At 39.0% G+C, this 21,154-nt stretch overlaps 1 protein-coding gene across 1 annotated transcript in view; it reads left to right on the top strand.

Moving 5' to 3' along the window:
• LOC147325607 (uncharacterized) overlaps positions 1-21,154 on the top strand; it is a 121,846-nt gene that overhangs the window by 92,870 nt on the left and 7,822 nt on the right. Inside the window, exons 36-66 of the mRNA XM_086300183.1 lie at positions 151-204; positions 1,744-1,788; positions 3,908-3,952; positions 4,806-4,913; positions 5,064-5,117; positions 5,218-5,271; positions 6,096-6,149; positions 7,201-7,308; positions 8,270-8,323; positions 8,426-8,533; positions 8,788-8,841; positions 9,044-9,097; positions 10,984-11,037; positions 11,135-11,188; positions 11,654-11,761; positions 11,927-11,980; positions 12,080-12,133; positions 12,285-12,338; positions 13,310-13,363; positions 13,636-13,689; positions 13,780-13,833; positions 13,988-14,041; positions 14,208-14,261; positions 14,541-14,594; positions 14,728-14,781; positions 15,351-15,368; positions 15,648-15,701; positions 16,079-16,141; positions 16,427-16,592; positions 19,419-19,528; positions 20,382-20,462. Of these exons, the coding sequence (XP_086156309.1) occupies positions 151-204; positions 1,744-1,788; positions 3,908-3,952; positions 4,806-4,913; positions 5,064-5,117; positions 5,218-5,271; positions 6,096-6,149; positions 7,201-7,308; positions 8,270-8,323; positions 8,426-8,533; positions 8,788-8,841; positions 9,044-9,097; positions 10,984-11,037; positions 11,135-11,188; positions 11,654-11,761; positions 11,927-11,980; positions 12,080-12,133; positions 12,285-12,338; positions 13,310-13,363; positions 13,636-13,689; positions 13,780-13,833; positions 13,988-14,041; positions 14,208-14,261; positions 14,541-14,594; positions 14,728-14,781; positions 15,351-15,368; positions 15,648-15,701; positions 16,079-16,141; positions 16,427-16,592; positions 19,419-19,528; positions 20,382-20,462 (2,040 nt within the window). The remainder of the gene's footprint in view (positions 1-150; positions 205-1,743; positions 1,789-3,907; positions 3,953-4,805; positions 4,914-5,063; positions 5,118-5,217; positions 5,272-6,095; positions 6,150-7,200; positions 7,309-8,269; positions 8,324-8,425; positions 8,534-8,787; positions 8,842-9,043; positions 9,098-10,983; positions 11,038-11,134; positions 11,189-11,653; positions 11,762-11,926; positions 11,981-12,079; positions 12,134-12,284; positions 12,339-13,309; positions 13,364-13,635; positions 13,690-13,779; positions 13,834-13,987; positions 14,042-14,207; positions 14,262-14,540; positions 14,595-14,727; positions 14,782-15,350; positions 15,369-15,647; positions 15,702-16,078; positions 16,142-16,426; positions 16,593-19,418; positions 19,529-20,381; positions 20,463-21,154) is intronic.

The raw sequence follows: 21,154 nt of genomic DNA on the forward strand, positions 1-21,154 counted from the left end.
GAAAGATTTTTGACTAGAATATTTTTGACATTTAGGTGAGTACAGAAATGTTCTGTTAAAGCTGTTAAAATCTTTTGATTGGAAGTAACTTTACAGCTTCAATTATCAGAAACAATCACAATAAAATTATTTTTCTTTTTTCTGCACCAGGGGGAGCCAGGTTTACGAGGATTACCCGGTCCTGTTGGGAAGCCTGGACCTCCAGTAAGTGTCTGCAGTTTATTTTTGCTTTTTTATTTCCTAACCTTTAACCCCTGGGAGCTATTTGGGGTATATGAGGGGTAGACTGAGTATTGTAAAGCAGATTAGATTAAAGCAGAAGAGATGGTGGGGTCACACCAAGAAGGGGCTGGTAAATAAAATAGACCGATGAAATGTGCAGCTGGTCTACAGGGACTGCCAGTATATGGAGGCAAACAAGTCAGAGTGATTGATTTTACTGAGAGCTCTGGAGGAAAATCTAATGGCGAAGTAAGTGATGTGGCAGGCTCAGCTGAAAGAGGACAAATAAATTGTTCCAATCACTGTCTTCGCGTCTGGCCACAACTGTACACATCAAATGCCAGCTTAATTCTTCAGATAGGTACTCCACTGATCTTCCCTGTTTATTGTTTTTTTCTGTAATGGTACAAAATAATTACCTCAACTTGACTCATATGGTTTTTTTTTCAGTTTTGGTTAAGTTGTGGGAGAAAAAACAAAATCTGTGCTGTTCTTGCCAAAGTTTGTTTACCCTATAAATCACTGTCGGTCTTTTTGTTGGTAGATTTAGGAATAAGAAGGTCCCTTGTGCATGGAAAGAGTTAGTTTTAAGTAGTGAAAGTGAGACTGTTTTTTGAAGCTGCCAGCACTCTATGCAGTGTCATTGGAGCCACTTTTTACTTACACAGATGGCTGCCCAACACTGCAGTGAAATCAATGTGTCATAGAAATAAGGCAGTTTGAGCTCAGTTTGAAAGCTAAATAATGTCTTAAACTCGTCATTGTTCCACATCACTGAAGGCATTTAAAGCTGCACTCATCATGGTAGAGAAAAACCCAGGTTAAGGTTCCAAAGATTATCAGGCATACAAATGTTAGTGTTTTATTCTCACTGAGAATAACAAAATACAAGTAAACAAACCAAGGGGATGTGTCAGACAGAAGATATTGTGTTTTTAGATAAGTTAAAAAAAGTTAACTTAAATTTTTAAACATGTGCTTTTAGGTCAATTACAGGTCATAAAATCATTAAAGATACTTAAAGAACTTAATATCTTTTAAGTGTGTTTAGTTTGTATTGGTGTTACACTAGCTTAGCTATGGTTAAAGATTCAGGACAGGTTGAAACTGAGTAACCTAAAACACATCTTTACAGCCAGAGATCACTAAAATTACAGTTTAAAAAAAAATCTTCATCTGCAGATAACAATTCATCTTTACAAATCAAGTAATAGAACTAGTACAATGTCAGTAAATCATAAGATTTTACAGCTTGTGTGAACTTTCTACAATTTTGGAGGAGTGCCCACATAAAAATGAATAAATAAATAAGATAAAATAACAATAATTAAATATAAATACATAAATAAGATCACACTGTTGATCACCTAAGACATCAGCAATATCCAGTTTTGTAGGTTTAACATATTTTACCCACTTATCCCATAGCTGATCAACCACAGAAAGCAACCAATGTGATGTGAGTGTTTTTTAAACATGCAGATATAAGGAGCATGATCTAACTCTGTTTCATTTTTTTAGGGTTTGCAAGGTCCTCCTGGAGAGAAGGGACCCCGGGGACCACAGGTGAGACAAATCCTCACAAGGTGGTTTATCTTATAATTTGGTTGTAAGTGTTAAGTTTCTGGTGTCTCTGTGAAATATCACTTTGAGAAGCCATCACATTAAACATCATAATTTATAATAATAATAAACTGAAAATAAAAAAGGACACAAGATGAATAAGTATTTCTGCAAATGCAATTAAACCCTGATTTAAAAATCAGCCCAACAGTCAGAAATATCCTTCTTTTGTTTTCTTGCATTTGATGATGATAATTATGATGATGGTAAATGGCCTGTATTTGTATAGCGCTTTACTTAGTCCCTAAGGATCCCAAAGCGCTTTACACTACAATCAGTCATCCACCCATTCATTCACACACTGGTGATGGCAAGCTACATTGTAGCCACAGCTGATCTGGGGCGCACTGACAGAGGCGAGGCTGCTGGACACTGGCGCCACCGGGCCCTCTGACCACCACCAGTAGGCAAACATGACGTCTTTTAACTTCATAAGGCAAAGGCCTATTAACTTTTCATTAGTGATTATGATTATGACTACAGCTAGTTTGGTAGTTTGTCTTTGCCAGCATAAAATGGATTTGCTCAAATTGGACTGACCAATAGTCAGAGTTATAGGAAAGTCCAAGGAAGATTAAGATCTAAGTAGGAGAATTATAGATTTACACAAGTTAGGATGCTGTCTTGGAACCATTTTTAAACAGCTGCAGATTCCAAGCTCATTCATTCAAACAATTGTACACAGGTACAAGACATTTGGATTTGTCGCCATTTTGCTAAGGTCCAGAAGAAAAACCATATATCACCCTCAGATATAAAGAAAATTGTTTATGATTTTCAAGAAAACCCAGGAACAACCAACTGGAAAGTGCTGAAACACCAGCATCACTGTACACAGCCAGAGTTTTATTTTACTGAGATGGTGCTGACCAAGAAACAAGCCGCTGCTCCAAAATGAACTCATTCATGCTCAGCTTAAATTGAGCAGCTGCCACCATGGAAAATCCATTTGCCTTCTGGAGAAAAGTTTCATGGTCAGAGAAACAAAGATTGAGCTATTAGGCTCAATGACAAGAGGGAAGGCGAGGGTTTCAAAGCTAAGTGCTTTGTATCAACTGTCAAGTATGGTGATGATAGTATCATGCTGAAACTTGGACACAGTTAGCTGTTCCAACAGAAGAATGATCCAAAATTCATATCAAAACTCAGTTTGGAAAGCAGAATAACATTAAGCTTCTGGAATAGCTTTCCCAACGCCCCAACCTCAACCCTATTGAAAATTTATGAACAATGCTAAAAGAGGCATCCATGTCAGGAGACCAACCAATTTAAATGAACTCTACCAATTCTGCCAAGAAGAGTTGTCAAATATCCAGCCAGAGTTATACCAGAAACTGTTTTTTTGGGGTTTTTTTTCCCTTTTTTACCAGAAACTTGTTGATGGCTATCCAAAGGTTGAGGTACAAGTTACTAAGGAACATTTTACCAAGTACTGGAGGTGTACATGCTTTTGTTGTACAATGTGTTCACCTTGTTGGTGAACTATCGCCAGTCACTTTAACCATCGTCAATCCCTGACACCATCATCCATTGGCTCAACCCCTGCTGAGCAGAAGGACAACTTTGTCAGAGAAATAAAATGTTAAAAAATACCAAACGGCATCACAGGCTTACAGGCAATTTAGTTTAGTTTAGCAACAGCATTGTGATTCATCAAACAATACGTTGTATGCCTAAATTAGAATAAACTGAAAGCTAAAAAGAAGAAAAGCATTCCAAAGAGCCTCACAGAATTGCAGTAAATATTTAAAGGCAATTCAGCATGAGCACTAGCATCATTAATCATTAAAATAGCCTGCTGCTAAATTGGGATGATCAGTGTGATAAGCTGAACAAAGCATGCCCAACAAGATTCGATTTACAGATATTTTGCTAATAACATATTTACCAGAGCAAACGAAAAAACTGTCAGAGAGACAAAGTGAGGAAATATATTAAATAAGGTCGCAAACTGACAGTTTTAAAGGCAATTTAACATTATGCTAAAATTCTTTTCAGAGCCATCACAGCATGACTTTCAATTCTGTGTTTCAACAAGTTGAACTGTTGTTGTTTCTAACAGGGTCGTCTAGGAGATGACGGCCTCAAAGGGATACAGGGTCCACAAGTAAGTTTGAGTTAAATAAAGAAGATTGCACTCTGCATTTTCATTTGGGCAGATTGTGTTTGCCCAATCTCACTCACTGCTTTTTCCTTTATTTAACGTGGCATGTTTAGATTAGGTGTTGAAGAATATGTAGTTCTGCATGCTGTTGAAGGTCTGCCTAGAAAACAAAACCAGTCTGCAGTACTTACTATTCAATTCTATGTTTTTGCTGATTGTCCCGTCAGACTTGTTGATGAAGCTATTTTTGGTCAGGCTTGCTGTGACTCCCACAATAAGACAAAATAAAACTAATCATTTAAAGATCATCTAAAGCTCCACTGAATGAGATGCAGCTGTTGTAAGCTGTTACTGCAGGGAGGGAGCTGTCTTTCCATAAAACTGAGTATGCTGTATTTACATCACATAAATGGGTTTTAATTGATTCATTGTTGCTGATTTCCCTGCAACCCGTTCTTGTATTATATTACTCACAATCCATGAAACAATCATCACAAAATGAGTAAGTTACCAGTCATTTCATCATCGACGTGCTCCAGCGGTGCATAAAAACAGAAGAAGTGTTCATTTGCAATCGTTTGCATTTGTTAGACATGTATATAGGCAAACGGGCAAATATATTGGTTTAAAATCTCTTTAAATTAAAATTGATTGTATGTTATTGATGAATTGTACACATTAAAGAGAAAAAATGTGTTGTGATTAAATCACAGGATGTGCTTCAGGAAGTGTTTACTCCAAATTAATGAAAAAAATAATCAGTGAGCAAAATAGTGATTGTTTTTATATTAGACTTTAAAAAAATAACCTAATTGAAAAAGTTTCAATTTGTATTCTTTTTTCTGTCATTTTTAAGGGTCCTCCAGGTCTACCAGGTCCTGATGGGGCAATTGGAAAACCAGGACCAATGGGAAGCAAAGGGCCTCCAGGACCTCAGGGACCACAGGGGCAGGCAGGAATCCCAGTGAGTGGGTACCTACCATCGACTGCTGTTACCTCATGTTGCATGGAGAGATAAATGTCCATGTTATTTGTTTTTCAATACATGTAAAATCTACTGAATCATCACAAGAGTGCATAAAAGCTGACGTGCATGTCTGTTGGATCTGATCAGGGTCCGCAGGGTGCTGATGGATTATCAGGGGAACCGGGGGAAAGAGGACCTAAGGTAAATTACAGTAAACTTCAACAATTATGTAATGTAAATGTTTTATAATGACAATCTCTTATTTCTGCCTTCATTAATGTTCAAACACTGAAACTTCCAGGGTTTACCTGGATCACCTGGAGAAGCAGGCCCCATGGGACGACAAGGACAGCAGGTTGGTGGATTTTGTTGTGAAGCAATTAAAACTTCTTAGATCTGATTTCTTCACTTACCTCTCCTAACTGCTGGGCCTCTGAAGCCAGCTGATCAATACTTAAGGCACTTTTATCTAATCTTATGAACTTTTTCCTTATTCTGTATATTAGATTTAAAGAAAGTGTGTAGGAATTATTGACACCTGGTAGTAAGATTTGAGCTCAATTTTCTTTGCCTGTGACTGTGTTGAGTCACCATAATATCCATTGATGAGATAACTTGAGACAGATATTCTGTTTTGTTAAAAAGAAAATGTATTTTTGATTAGCAGAGAGATTTTCAGTCCAGAAAAGGTTACAATGTTTTGTGCGGTCACCAGCAACGATTTTGTTTTTGCTTTGTGCTTGTAATAAGTACAGTAAAATTAGCGTTCTCAAATTTCTCTTGCAACGTCACAACTTTAAGCTGCCGTTGTTTTGTTGGTCCATTTTGTTGGAATAACTTGGCAGTGCACCATGGCAAGCTCCATGAAAGAGAACTAGCTTTTATATTATATATTATTATATAAAATGTACACTGATTAATTAAACACTAAGTCACATTCATGGTTCATGCTTGAGTAGCCATAATGACAGAGCCTACAATACAACCCTTATTGTAATTGTTCCATACTTTGAACATAAACTATGGTGTGATTAAGGCCCTGTTTAATGTTCATAAAGAAAATATTATTTTTAATTGGCTTTTTTAATTGCTCCCTTTTTTTTTTGCCACCAATTAGTTTTTTCTATTAGAATTTAAAGTTTTGCTGTTCTATAAAGCAGTTTTCACATTTTTCATCAGGGTCCTCCTGGCCACACAGGAATCGAGGGCCCACTTGGAAGGAAAGGAGACCAGGTCAGTGGTAACAGGACCAAAGTTGTATACCCGAAATTATAAACCTTGGACTCCATTATTGAGGAAACACTTGAAATAAAATGTCTTTATTCTCATAACAATGTCAGAGTCAGACTTGAAAAACACTTCTGTCCAATCAGAATTGTAAGTTACAGTGGTCCCTCGCTTTAACGTGGTTCACGTTTCGCAGCCTCGCTGTGTGTGTGTGCAGTTTTCAATGTTTTTTTTTTTCTTTACAGCGCATTGTGTTCTGCGTCCTGATTGGCTGTAGACCATTGTCAATCAATTTCGTGCCTTGTCTCCTGTGCAGTACAGAATGCGTTCAGCTTGTCAAATTTACATAAATCTTCGATTGGTAGCAGTGTGACTCTGAAGTGCTGCACTGTATGTTTGTTTTCTCCCCGACAAACACAAAAATGTCGATGAAACGCCATCACCTGCGGGTGCCTTTTTTTTCCATTCTATAATACTGCACTTATTTTTCTATGAAGGTTTGAACTTTGAGAGTGTTTAAGCAAGAGAGAAAAGTGTGAAAATGTTCATGTCTGTCTGAGAAAAGTGTATAAAGTGTGTAGTGAGGAGTTTTACAGCCTTAAAACATCTGTAATAATTGTAAAAAATTAAGTTGGCTACTTCGCAGATTTCACCTATTGCGTGTTATTTTTGGAACGTAACTCCCACCATAAACGAGGGACCACTGTGCCTTGTATTAATCAGTGGCACAGATGAACATTTTCTTTAATTCTTTTATTGCAACAGAAATTAAATTCACAATAAATGTGACACCTCTGTAGCTGCAGCAATACTCAGCGCCTGTTCATTAAATGCTCCATGCTGAGCAACTTTAAGAAAATGGAACAGTCTGGTCTGGGTACAGGAACCTTAAATGTGGAAGTCATTAAACTACTTTTTCTTTTGGACCTCATGAAGCCAAGGAGACTTTGTTTAGTGATTTAGAACAGTCTGCAAGGGTACAAACGTTTGATAACTAACAACTTTTTAGCCTCCAAAAGCCTGATATCTGACTTTCCTACACTTTCCTGTTTGACAGGGGGATTTAGGACCTTGTGGGAAACCTGGTTCTAAAGGGCCACCAGGAGAGAGGGGACCTCAGGGGGGAAAAGGCCTACAAGGACCATCTGGACCAGTCGGTAAAGAGGTAAGTACAATTATCTTTTGTTTACTTAAATTATTTCAGGTGTTGAAACACATGTCCAGCTGCTGTCTCTTAAATAACAGAGTTGTTGTACCGGTGGTGATTCTTTTTTTCCAGAACCCCGTTTCCTTTATTGAATCCTACAAGCATCCTGTCCAGAGTGTATTGTTGTGCAACAGATGTGCTTTTAATTATTGGTAGAATTAAATTACTCTCAGCTGAAAATCTGAAGGTATTTGAGGTCCTTTGTTTTGTTTTTTTGTTTTTTTAAAGTATAAAATTGGTTTGAAAAGCATTAAACCCCCATTTGTGGTACATAAAATGTGGAATTCCATTTTCCTGATACTGTGGTAATGACAGTACCTATTTCACATTTTTAAGGTTTTGAAGTCTTGATTTTATGAAAGAGCAGAGAGAGACCGTGTGGCTTGTAGTTTTTGTAATCATGTCAACAATGACATCTTTTTAAATCTACATTAACCCTGAAAGCACCACAAACAAAACAGGATGTGGCAAGATAAGTATCTTTTAATAATCTTTTTGTTGTCTGCAATACAACAGCGTTATTGTTTTTTAACAAAGTGAAGCCTGATATCTAGTTCAGCCAGCTCGAACTGTTTCCCACTCAAACCTCACTCTCCTTCCAGTTTGATGGTCTATTTAAGCAGAGAAAAATCTCCTATCCTCATGTTTTAACCCTTCCACCAACCCGGCTGTTGGGCTCGGGGGATATTTCCCTATACCCCCTCATGTCCTCATAACTATTTGCGAGAAGTCGTGCTTGAAAGCTGTAGGCCAAACTAACCGTATAATCTTCTCAAACATGAGTTTTCTGACAGATCTGATTCTTTATTACATGTAAAACATTGCCTTATGAAGAAGGAAAATATGTTGGTTTTACCTCACTGTAGGCTTCCTTGATGACTGAACCATTAAGTAACTTCTGTTCCCTCATCTTCTTCAGGGGGATGTTGGACTTCCCGGTGAAGTTGGAGATCCTGGGCCCAAGGGGGAGAAGGTAAGCTTCAGTTTAGTTAAAAATACAATATATTGAACAAGCAGGCGAGTTCTCTCTGGGTGATGTTTGCACTACCGGTCATGTTGTTGTTAATGTGTGCAGGGTGAGCTGGGACCTCTTGGTTTGTCTGGTCGAGAGGGTCCCTGGGGACCCCTCGGAGAAAATGGTGACAGAGGTCCAAAGGGGGAGAAGGGCCACTTGGGACTGATGGTGAGAATATGTGTACTCAACAGTTCGGTGGAAGTTGGATGTTACATTTTAGTAACACTACCCACATTTCCTTCAAGCTTGTTCAATTTCAAAACACCAACAGTGAGATTTATTAGAGCAATTTTTAAGAGCACTGAAATGCAAAAGGGTGACACAAAGGATAGATTATCTAAGATCTATCACTGTAAATTAAACAAAGAACTTCATTCAGATTTATTAAAATCATTGGAAACTGATGTCTTCCTCTTGAACAGGGTGAACCAGGACTGATGGGTGAACTAGGCCCTGTGGGCCTGCCTGGGTTACTGGTGAGTTGAATACCAGAATGTAGAGTATTGATGCTTTTGATATGCTGCTTAGAGTGCTTTTTGAATTAACCTGTATTGAATAGTTTATAGCTGTGACTGATATTTAATGACACACAGTTGGCTTTTTCCCTCACAACTCTGCAGATTGCAAACTGATGTTAATGTGCAGCTTTATTGTGCTGTGATTCTTTTCTCATTTCAGGGAATGATAGGTCCTCCAGGACGTCCAGGTCCCGATGGACCTCAGGGAGAGAAGGTAACAAAACGGTTTCTCATAAGAGTCACAGTGCTGTTAAGATTTATATAGTACATAATTCCAAATAAGAATTTTAAGCGTGCCCTCTAAGAATGTTTTTTCACGACGTTTCAGCAAACTTTTGAAGTGCTTTTCATTATGCACAATGAAGTCAAGCCTAAAAGGAGGCTCAGACTCAGAAAGACACTTCAATTGGTTTATTTTTACTGTGATGCGGGGTTAATGGACGAGTCGTAATAAAGAAGATGGTCTGCACTGGCAGGCAGGAGTTAGGCAATAGCTGTAGGCAGACTCGTTTCATCAGTCAGGGATAATCTGAGGCTCAAACCCAATAGTCTAGCAGCTTGATGAACGCCGTTATCACTTTGGTAGGAAAAGCCAGCTTAGATGCATAGCTGCTCAGTAGAGTTACTGAAGGGCAGGTGTGAATGATCAGTAGTCTGCTGGAGGGAATGAGGCCTCGTACCTGGACACACAAACATGGAAAGAGACTAAGGACAACAAGGGGAAAGAGACCTGGCACTAGAGGAACATATATACATGCTGCATCAATGAGTCAGTCACAATTTACACAATATGTTCTTTCTGAATTTACAGCTCATGTTATTTTCAGCCCAAACAGGGCAGGGTAGGTTTACTCACAACATGCTATCTATACACTGCCTCAGTACATTTCACCCCAAAATTCAGTTTATTTGAGTAATGTTGAGTTTTGGAATGGTTAAGCGTACCGTGCCAAGGGGTGGGCTTGTGCGCTGTTCATGTGGACACTCCCACAGCACACATCTAGTGCCTGAGTACAGACGTTGAAGATTTTTTCAACATCAGCTGCCTCTGAGCAGCACAACTGAAAATTGCTGTTAAATAATAAATACATCTATAGGGCCACCCCTGTTTTTCCACAAGTAACCTTAAAGTCAGTAGAATCCTCAGCTTTAATGTGCTTTGGCTCTTCCTTTTTTTTTTTTAGGCTGACAGTCATAGTTTAATGAATGAATGATAATTTCTGCTTCGTACATGGTTGGCTGAGAGGACCTTTTCCTTACAAGGAAAAAACTGACCTGTTTTTTTTAATCAACATATTCTTTATTTACAGTACAGAGGCCTTTACTATGAGGATTTTAGCTGATGAGCATCAGTAATAAATATAGATTCTTAAATGCAACTTTAGTCCTTATTTTTTTTCCTACATCTCTTTTATAAGTCTCCTTCATCAGGCTGCGGACACCATTTAACCTTTTATAGGGCACTATAATATTTAGTTCCTTCTATGACCACCCTACGAAGGATTTATGTTTAAATCAATCCAGTTTAATCCAAATAAATGATTTGCTGCAAAATTCATCTCGTCTTTTTTTTTTTTTTTTTTACAACAGTGGTGGCTTTTACTGCTATACCGTTTATGTTTTTGCCTACTGGTGGTGGTCAGAGGGCCCGGTGGCGCCAGTGTCCGGCACATACTGACTGAATGTAGTGCAAAGCGCTTTGGGGTCCTTAGGGACTAAGTAAAGCACTATACAAATGCAGGCCATTTACCATTCTTTATAGATTTTTAATAATCACCATTTGATGAGTAGGTGACACTCATAGGGATCATTTTCTATGGAAGAACAGTCACATGATCTCTGAAAGTCCTGTTTAGATTGGCCGTATGCTGCCAACACCACCCCTTTCATGTGAACTGGGGAAACCCTGAGTTAAATTAGCACATTGATAACCAGCTAAATGTGATCCTGTATCCTGATCAGTGAAGTGAATCCAGATAACAGAAAGCTACCCTGGGTATGCTGAACGTATTTCTGGTATAGGGCCCAGAACCTGCAGAGCTCTGTTTAAAGAAATACTTAAGCAGTGATTTGAAAAGGTCTTCATCCATGTCTCTCTAGGGCGAGCATGGGCCCGTAGGAATTACTGGACCGCCGGGTTCAGCAGGCCCTCAGGTAAACTTTTTATTCCTTTTAATATTTTTTTTAACTTAGTGTGTAGAACATATATATATGTAAAATTAAATTTACTTTCTCTTTCTCATGTTTCTAGGGGATAATGGGGTCACGTGGTGTCAGAGGAGATCCTGGGAGGCTCGGACCACCTGTAAGTGCCTGCTAGTATCAGAAAGTTGTTTCAAAGTTTCAAACTAATATTTCAGCATTGTGCTACTTTCTGTTCTATCCCAGCAAACATCAGTCAGTTAAGTGTTTGAGTCAGAACTTTATTTTCAAGTAATTTAAAGAAAGGTCGAGCAGAATACTACAACAGTCAAAATTTTTATTACGATCTTTAAAATAAATAATCGCCAAAGTAATTTAATAAACGCCTTTGACCACTGAAGTACCTGCAGGTGTACAAGATGTACTGTGTACAAGAGGTGTACTCAGCACAGTTCTTTACTTTACCTGGCATCTAATTGTATACAGGATTATACAGAAGCATTCTACTTCAAAATCACATTCTCTTATGTTATCTTATGTTAAATGTAATCAGATTTGAAGGGCAAGGAAAAATCAAAGATGTTACTAATATGTCACAAGACTTGTACCACATTTGTGACTCCTGCAGGGTCCAGTAGGACATGCAGGACCAAAGGGACACGAGGGAAGTAAAGGAGAGCCTGGGGAACTGGGACTCAAGGGAGAGCCAGGACCTCCAGGCCCACCAGGGGAGCCGGTTAGTTTGATTTAGGTCTTATATGTATACTCCACTGTATAACATTTATTAAAATATAATTGTGCGTTGCCATCTTAATAATAACATTAAATCTAAAAACTGCATCTGTCTATAATATATGACCTCTTAAAAACATCCTCATATTAATATTGATCACTTGTGCAGGGCGATGATGGTCTTCCAGGAATTCAGGGTCCTGAGGCTCTGCCGGGGTTAGAGGTGAAAACCAAACCACTATTTTGAATTGTAAAGACTGCACTTTTCCTGCTTAACAGCCCTGACTTTGTAACTTCTCTTTCTATCTTCTCTTTTCTTTAGGGGCCTCCTGGAGAGGTGGGACCCCAGGGCCTCCCAGGTCCTATAGGTGTTCCTGTGAGTGCAGTTTAAAGCATAAAGTCACTATAGATGATGAAAACATGCCAGCTTGTTTAAAATTACTGTTCCTGGTTACAGAGTGTACACATGATGTGTTTGTGTGCCTGAAAGAAAGCCGCTAATGAGAAAAAAAAAATTGTCCTTGCAGGGAGTTCAAGGAAGACCGGGACCTGAAGGCAAACAGGGCATGAAGGGGGAGAAGGTACAATTATCATCTATCTTATCTATCTAATCTATCTCAGCTAGCAACAAGTGCACAAAACACTAAAGAGGCCCTACTAATGTGTTGCACAAAATGCAATATTCAGCTGCACCCACACGGGAAGCATTTTGCAGCAATATGGTGACCACAGAACACAGAAGATGAATGACATTTGATAACTTAAGCAACTATGGGCAAAAAAATGATGATTCCAGCAAGAGTCACATGACAGGGTAGTAACCTGGAATGCCTATAATCACCTTTCAGCTTTAAAGTAATGCGCAACAAGTTTCATGAGACATTTGCCTATTCTTATGATTCCTCATAAAAATGGACAAAATGCCTATATCTTCTTTACTGTCATCTTTGGGTGCCATATATTTGAGTGTATATACATTCTTGGCTTTTGTGTCTGTGAAGGTTCTCAGTCATCCAGGTCATCGTAGTCTAAGGAGCTTGGAAAGAAAAAAGCGTCTGGACTTCTTTAAGTTGCTTGAAGACGTTTCACCTCTCATCCGAGAAGCTTCTTCAGTTCTAAGGTCAAATGGTGGAGAGTCCCAGATTTAAACCCAGTGGGAGTTTCCCCCCAAAAAGGGACAAAGGACCCCTGATGATCCTCTACCTAATCACATGAGCCAAGGTGTGAAAACAGGTGTGGGTCACAATCAGCCAGGGTTTCGGGTGAGCTCATTGTGAAACCTGGCCCCACCTTATCATGTGATTTACTGAGGTCAGATGGCCCAGGGTGTGAGTGGGCGTTAAGGCGTCTGGGAAGGGATCTCAAAACTGGATTATAGATGGTAGACAGTTGGTGTCGTAAGCCACCGCCTCTGCTCAAAGATGGTCGCTCACAGTGGACATAGATGGCTTCTTTCACTCCTCTTTCAAACCATCTGTCCTCTCTGTCCAAAATGTGAATTCTTGGCTTTTACTTTTCAAATAACTTTCCCACTTTGTGTTTTGCTCCACAGGGAGAAGAAGGCAAGACTGGTTCACCAGGGAAGAGGGGTCATGTTGGAAGGAGGGTAAGGTCAACGAAAGGTTTATGTAATGTAAGGATGTAGCGCCATAGTTTAGTCATTTACACGCTAACAAGCAAAATATTCCCCGTGTGACTGTGGGAGGAGGAACAAATTCTCTGGGAGTTATGTTGAGAAGAGTATCCACTGTATACAAAGTGACTGGAACTAGCTTTAAGGATGTAACAGTGAGTCCACAGTTGTGATGAAGCTAAGATGATCTCTATATTATCAATATTATTACTTTTCTTTTTTTATCATGGCGTATTCATCCTCAGGGAAAAAGGGGAAAGGCTGGAGTCAGAGGGCCCAGAGGAGAGAGAGGACCAAAGGTGGGAACACAACTATATGCTTTGTGTAACCCCTACAGTTGGTTTAAATATGAGATATGACCTAACAGTAGACTGTGCTTTATTGTTTAGGGTGAAAAGGGAGACACAGGACCGGTGGGGCTCCCTGGATGGTCAGGACTCATTGTAAGTGAATTTGTGCACCTACCCATCCATACATCATTGTTGAAATTGCTTCTTCATTGGTCTACCACATTCAGTGAGTTGGAGACAAATGGATGATTTTAACAAATAGAATGCGTTTATTTTTATGTGATGTGTTTTTGTGTTCTTTACCAAGGGAATCCCCGGCTTACGTGGAGAGTCAGGTGATCAAGGTCAAAGGGGTGAAAAGGTAAACAAGTAAAAAGATAACTAAGACCGACTACAGTACTGTTCAAAAGTCTTGGGTCATCCCTTAGTTCTTTATGTTTTGCTTCCAACTACTTATTCAGGCTTTCTAAAGGTCTTTCAAAGTGTCTTTCATCCTGTCTGTTAACATATGTTTCATATCTTCTTAGGGTGACAAAGGAGACATGGGACTGCCTGGACTACCTGGAGTTGATGGCATGAAGGTAGGAGCAGTTAACAGATTTAAACAGTCGTAAACAAAACAAACAGGATCATTTAAGTTGTAGTCTTTTGTGGGATGTAAATGACTGTTTAATATGTTTGGATATATCAAGATAATTTGGAAAATAACAAAAGGAAGACAAATGCCAAATGGGATTCACATAGTGGTTCATTCTGATCAAAGAACGCTCATCCAGGTGGTTCTGGTTTTTATTTACTGGGGCCATTAAAAACACTAGAAACATTACATCACTGCTGCTTTGGGATTTTCCTTTTTTTAGGGTATCCGTGGTCCTGTTGGATTGCCTGGTCCAGAGGGTCCAAAAGGGGAACAGGTACACAAAAAAAGACTGCAGCATTGTTAGCTCTCGGGTTTAAAGCCTTGAATTTTCCCATGTGTAACTGTGTTTAAATGATGTTAAAGATTGACAGATGTTTATGTTTCTCACTATACTGATGTTGTCTTAGGGAAACATTGGTCTGCCAGGGCCCAGGGGCATGTCAGGGATGCCAGGATTGCCTGTAAGTATTATCTCTCTCTAAATCTTTAATATACTTTTGAGTATGGCAAGCTTATGCAACATCTTTTATTCATGATACATTTTTCAGCCCTCTTTAACTGTTGTATTTTTCTTTTTCTGTTTGTCATTTTCCCCCCTCTGATATGCAAAGTTTAGTCAGGAAGATATATCTTGGACTTTTTCAATATTTTATGTTTTCAATTCAAGAATTTCACATGTTTTGCTCAGACACTTTTTGCCAGGGTATGTCTGAAAAATGAAGACAAATGTTATTGTTTTATAATAACCGCTGCAATTTCTGCATAAAGGCAGACTGCTGTCTGTTAGCCTACCCTGTTCTTCAGCTACCAGCCTGTGAAATCAATCATCATTCAGAAGCACTTTATAACTGTTCAACCCACTGTGTCTTAAGAAAAAAAAATGTCCATTGACTAAGATTATAAAATCAGCAAGGGTACAGGTGACAGGCTCTTAATGCAGCTGATAAAAGCAGTCGGAAGTCGATAAATGCACTTCATACTGAAAAATCACACTAATGCCCTTTTCTTCCCCTGTCCTCTGTTCTTGCAGGGTTTGTTTGGATTAAAGGTATGAAACCATCACCTCCAGCTCTCTTGTTCTTCTATATCAAACACTCTTCAGCTCTTACTCACCACTCTGTGAAGAAAATGGCCTGTTCCCCCTTTTTTAAGTGACTCACATAATCATAAAGATGTCACACTTGGAAGTTGGCAGTCTAATGTGATCATGCAGCAGTCTTTATTTCCTTATCGGTGTATGTGATAATTAACAGTTTGATATTGCCATGTGGAAGAGTACGGAATTGTATTGTTATATTGTTGCTATTATATATAATTCTCCCTGCAGGGATTGAAAGGCTACCAAGGTCTGCCTGGTCCACCTGGCAGGAAGGGGCTGCCGGTAAGTCTACAACAGATGGGTAAAAAACACTAGGTTATCATGTTTGCTCTAACAATGCAAACAGTTTTCTGTCTGTTGCAATACCTGGGTGCAGGGCGTTCCCATCTTTCCTACTTCATCTGATCTGGGTGGAGTAGAAACTGTGTTTGCCCCAAATTTGCTCTCATGGGTTAGCAAAGCTTGTTTGGAAAGCTTGAAACAAAACCCAAACAAGGGTGTACAGTTTAATTCTAATTACCCTGAATTACATTATACTAAGATATTATAACAGAATTATTCCCAGTTATGTCAAATGATTGATATAATACTTTTTATCTATTTTGGCTAGTTTATAATAGTTTCGGTTTAGTCATTTGAAGATTAATCTTGTGTTTTAGGGTCCACCTGGCATTCCCGGACTTCCCGGAAAGTCACTGAACATGACCTTGTCTCAGCTCAAGGCAAGTAGTTTCTAAACTGTATTGCCAATTATATGTTGGAATTGTTGTTTTCTGTTACGAAATATTCGATTAAAATTGCACATTAAAAAACATTTCTTTCCAACAACTGGAAACAGTATGTGTTTAAAAAAGAAAGACAGAAATTAAAGATATAGAGATATAAAGAAATAAGAATTTTTTAAAAACCCCTTCATATCAAAATCATTATTTTTCATTAAATTTACATGGGCTCTAAACATTAAACTTGGCCGAATCATATTCTCCTCATTGTCTTCCCATATCCAGGACCTCATGTACATGTCAGATAAGCCCAACTACCTTCTGATCCAGACGTTGCTGGATACTCTTCAGGAGGAGCTTCGGCTGCTTTTGGATCCTCCTGATGGCAGCAAAGAGCATCCAGCTACTACCTGTCTGGAGCTCTGGCTCTGTCACCCTGAATACAGCAGTGGTCAGTTACTGAAACTTTAAAGTAAACACTAAAGCAACACTGAATGATTGTGAACGATCCCCAAGCTAGATGGAGTAAAAAAAGGGTTAAATGAGTGTCTCCTGCTCCATTACAGCTTTGTGCTATAATAGAATAGATTTACAGAATAGAATACATTTCAGAGGAGAAATGAAAAAAGATTAGTTTATTTTTCTCTTATTTGGTTTTGAGTAAAAGCTAAAGTGAGGCTTTGTAGATGATTGACCTGTATATTCTCTGTGTAGTGTGGTTCAGCGTGTGGTTTAGGCCATCTAAACCAGAACTTCACCTTACAACAAAGCGTCCATCTGTTTCAGTACTTCTAAAATAATTTGAGTCATATAATCAACAAGCAGAATCTATTAGGTTCACCTCCACCTCTTTCCCAAGGTCAGCTCTGATAGGCTCCCTGTGCTCATAGTTGGATAAGCTGCTTAAGATTATGGATTAAACCTATTTATACTATTTATACATACATATTGTTATTAGAGCAAAACCAGTTGAAGTGCTTTGGTTTTTAACATTACCCCTGTACTTCACCTACCTCCGAAGCATGGAGGGTAAGTAGCCTTGTGAAATGTTTGCATTTATTTAGGCTCATTTAACACAGATGGTAGATTTAAATTCTTGTCTTGCTGTTTATGCTTTACTGCCACTTTGCTAAGAGTCCCTAAGTGCTGATATCAAGTTTCAAAATCAGTTTGTTTCAAATAACATCACCCAGTAAAATGCATGAATTCTTTTCCCAGCAGCATTGTGTATATAGAAAAATGCTTTGTTTTAAAATAAATGTTATTTTCCATTTATGACTTTTTTCCCTTTGAAGAGATTATTAACTTTATTTTATCTATTTTATCAGCATATAATATATTGACAAATACATACATACTGTACAGTGGGGCAAAAAAGTATTTAGTCAGCCACCGATTGTGCAAGTTCCCCCACCTAAAATGATGACAGAGGTCAGTAATTTGCACCAGAGGTACACTTCAACTGTGAGAGACAGAATGTGAAAAAAAAATCCATGAATCCACATGGTAGGATTTGTAAAGAATTTATTCGTAAATCAGGGTGGAAAATAAGTATTTGGTCAATAACAAAAATACAACTCAATACTTTGTAACATAACCTTTGTTGGCAATAACAGAGGTCAAACGTTTACTATAGGTCTTTACCAGGTTTGCACACACAGTAGCTGCTATTTTGGCCCATTCCTCCATGCAGATCTTCTCGAGAGCAGTGATGTTTTGGGGCTGTCGCCGAGCAACACGGACTTTCAACTCCCGCCACAGATTTTCTATGGGGTTGAGGTCTGGAGACTGGCTAGGCCACTCCAGGACTTTCAAATGCTTCTTACGGAGCCACTCCTTTGTTGCCCGGGCGGTGTGTTTTGGATCATTGTCATGTTGGAAGACCCAGCCTCGTTTCATCTTCAAAGTTCTCACTGATGGAAGGAGGTTTTGGCTCAAAATCTCACGATACATGGCCCCATTCATTCTGTCCTTAACACGGATCAGTCGTCCTGTCCCCTTGGCAGAAAAACAGCCCCATAGCATGATGTTTCCACCCCCATGCTTCACAGTAGGTATGGTGTTCTTGGGATGCAACTCAGTATTCTTCTTCCTCCAAACACGACGAGTTGAGTTTATACCAAAAAGTTCTACTTTGGTTTCATCTGACCACATGACATTCTCCCAATCCTCTGCTGTATCATCCATGTGCTCTCTGGCAAACTTCAGACGGGCCTGGACATGCACTGGCTTCAGCAGCGGAACACGTCTGGCACTGCGGGATTTGATTCCCTGCCGTTGTAGTGTGTTGCTGATGGTGACCTTTGTTACTTTGGTCCCAGCTCTCTGCAGGTCATTCACCAGGTCCCCCCGTGTGGTTCTGGGATCTTTGCTCACCGTTCTCATGATCATTTTGACCCCACGGGATGACATCTTGCGTGGAGCCCCAGATCGAGGGAGATTATCAGTGGTCTTGTATGTCTTCCATTTTCTGATGATTGCTCCCACAGTTGATTTTTTCACACCAAGCTGCTTGCCTATTGTAGATTCACTCTTCCCAGTCTGGTGCAGGTCTACAATACTTTTCCTGGTGTCCTTCGAAAGCTCTTTGGTCTTGGCCATGGTGGAGTTTGGAGTCTGACTGTTTGAGGCTGTGGACAGGTGTCTTTTATACAGATGATGAGTTCAAACAGGTGCCATTCATACAGGTAACGAGTGGGGGACAGAAAAGCTTCTTACAGAAGACGTTACAGGTCTGTGAGAGCCAGAGATTTTCCATGTTTGAGGTGACCAAATACTTATTTTCCACCCTGATTTACGAATAAATTCTTTACAAATCCTACCATGTGGATTCATGGATTTTTTTTTCACATTCTGTCTCTCACAGTTGAAGTGTACCTCTGGTGCAAATTACTGACCTCTGTCATCATTTTAAGTGGGGGAACTTGCACAATCGGTGGCTGACTAAATACTTTTTTGCCCCACTGTATATGTTGGTACATATATTAAGGTATATTTGTATATAAATGATAATGAATATGGGTAATTCTATTTGACTATCAAAGATCCAAATTTGCAGATCGTCAGCAATCCTGTTGCTTGTTGCCACGGGGATATTAATAGTTCACAGAAGACATATTTTTACACTCCAGCCTCTTTAATGCTTTCCTTTTACAGGCCAGCATGTTGAAGTTCTTGTGCTCCCTGTATTTCACTGCTTTTACTGTCAGCATGGAGCATACTGTAATACTTTGGTCCCTGGGTTTCTCATTCATTTCCTGCTAACCTTTCTGTACAGGAATGTATTACATTGACCCCAACCAGGGCAGTCCTGCCGATGCCCTGCTGGCTTACTGCAGCTTCTCTTCCACATCAAAACAGACCTGCCTTCATCCTCAAGACTCTCAGGTATAAAGACATCAGCAGAGAAAGTCTGCAGGAAATTGTACCTCTGAATCAAGGACATGGCCACTATCATTTAATGTATTTGTATTGTAGGTGAATCGTCATTCACCTCATGCTTCTGCAGTAGTGACTTTAACTTGAATCTGTATCTTTGTCTCTAAACAGGAAATTTCTTTTGCACTTTTACACTTTTTCTCCTTTTTTCAACTTAAGTGTGAACAGTTATGAAGCTATGAGTGGGAATAACGTAGTAATAAGCACTTAAAAATGTTTGATTTGCTAATTTCAATGCTGAGATCTTCTGTACCCTAGAAATGATCAGATTTGACAATTCCAAAATTTCTTGTCTCTTATATAAAACTAAATTCAATGAGCTACATCAAATATATTAGATAAAATGTATTTAACTGAATTTGCATGTCACCCCTCATTTATTAAATGTTTCAAATTTAATCTGTTTGCATCAGTCAGAGGTATGCATGAAGAAAACTAAGTTGTCTGGTTGCAGGAAGGAATGAAGCAATGCATGGCTAAATTACTTTATATTCATCTGAAGGGTATCAGGTCATGTAAAGGACAGAAACTATTATTATTCTCATTGTATTGTGTTTTCCTGGTTTCATGGTTGGTTCAGTCTGTTTAAAACCACAAAACACACTCACCTTTCACCCTATCTACTCTAATATAGTCCAGCCTACATAAATAATTGACTCACTCAACCAAAGAGAAATGTGAATTGGTTTCGGTTAGCATGAGTCGAATACTGCTTTAGTCATGTCTGAGCAGCATGGTAATTCAGGATTTCATTAGCAACAGTCTGAAAACGAAATTGTGCCTTCTTTTCATCTGCCTACAGCTGCCAACGAAAGCGTGGATGGAGGACTTTTCCGAGGAAGGATCTTTTCAGTGGCTCAGCAAGCTGAATCGGGGATTTCAGGTGAGTGAATACCTCTGGGTGGCACTGCCAAAATTAAACATTAATTCTAGGGCCTGGGTTCTGCTAGGCAAGAAGTTCTTGGTGTTACATTTATAAAGTTGGCTAGATGAACAAAATAGGCAAAAGTTTCTAAAGTGGGGAAAATGTACTCTCACATTATTAGGTAAACATGTTCAACTGCTTGTTAACACAAATATCTAATTAGCCAATCATGTGGCAGCAGCTTAATGCATGTAGACATGGTCAAGACGACCTGCTAAAGTTTAAACCAAGCATCAGAACAGGGAAAAGAGACACTGCTAATGACATGGTGTCATGTATATGTAGTGGAGATGAGGACCCAAATGCACACTCACAGACTGACAGAGTTAAACAAAAAATGAGCCATTTATTTGGACTGTTGACCAAAATACAAAAGATGAAACACAAAAATACAAAAGGGAACTAAAAAAGGCTACTTACAGAAACCTAAACTGGGAATAAACGCTAGGGAAAATGCCACTGAAGCTGGGAAACACAAGGCAAAAAACATCAACTGATGCTCTGCTGTATATATAGACGGCAACTACATATTTCTAAAAGGGTGACCGGGGGACTGGAAATAGAAAATAGAGGAAAACGAGACACAGCTAAACAGAATCAAAGCAGACGAGATAAAAGAAACAAAACTCTAGACAACAAACAAGGAACCA

The sequence above is a fragment of the Aulonocara sp. 'chitande type north' Nkhata Bay genome, linkage group LG7, assembly GCF_057382095.1.
Source record: "Aulonocara sp. 'chitande type north' Nkhata Bay isolate Kocher_YH1m ecotype deep benthic linkage group LG7, A_spYH_male_GT1.1, whole genome shotgun sequence".
NCBI lineage: Eukaryota > Metazoa > Chordata > Actinopteri > Cichliformes > Cichlidae > Aulonocara > Aulonocara sp. 'chitande type north' Nkhata Bay.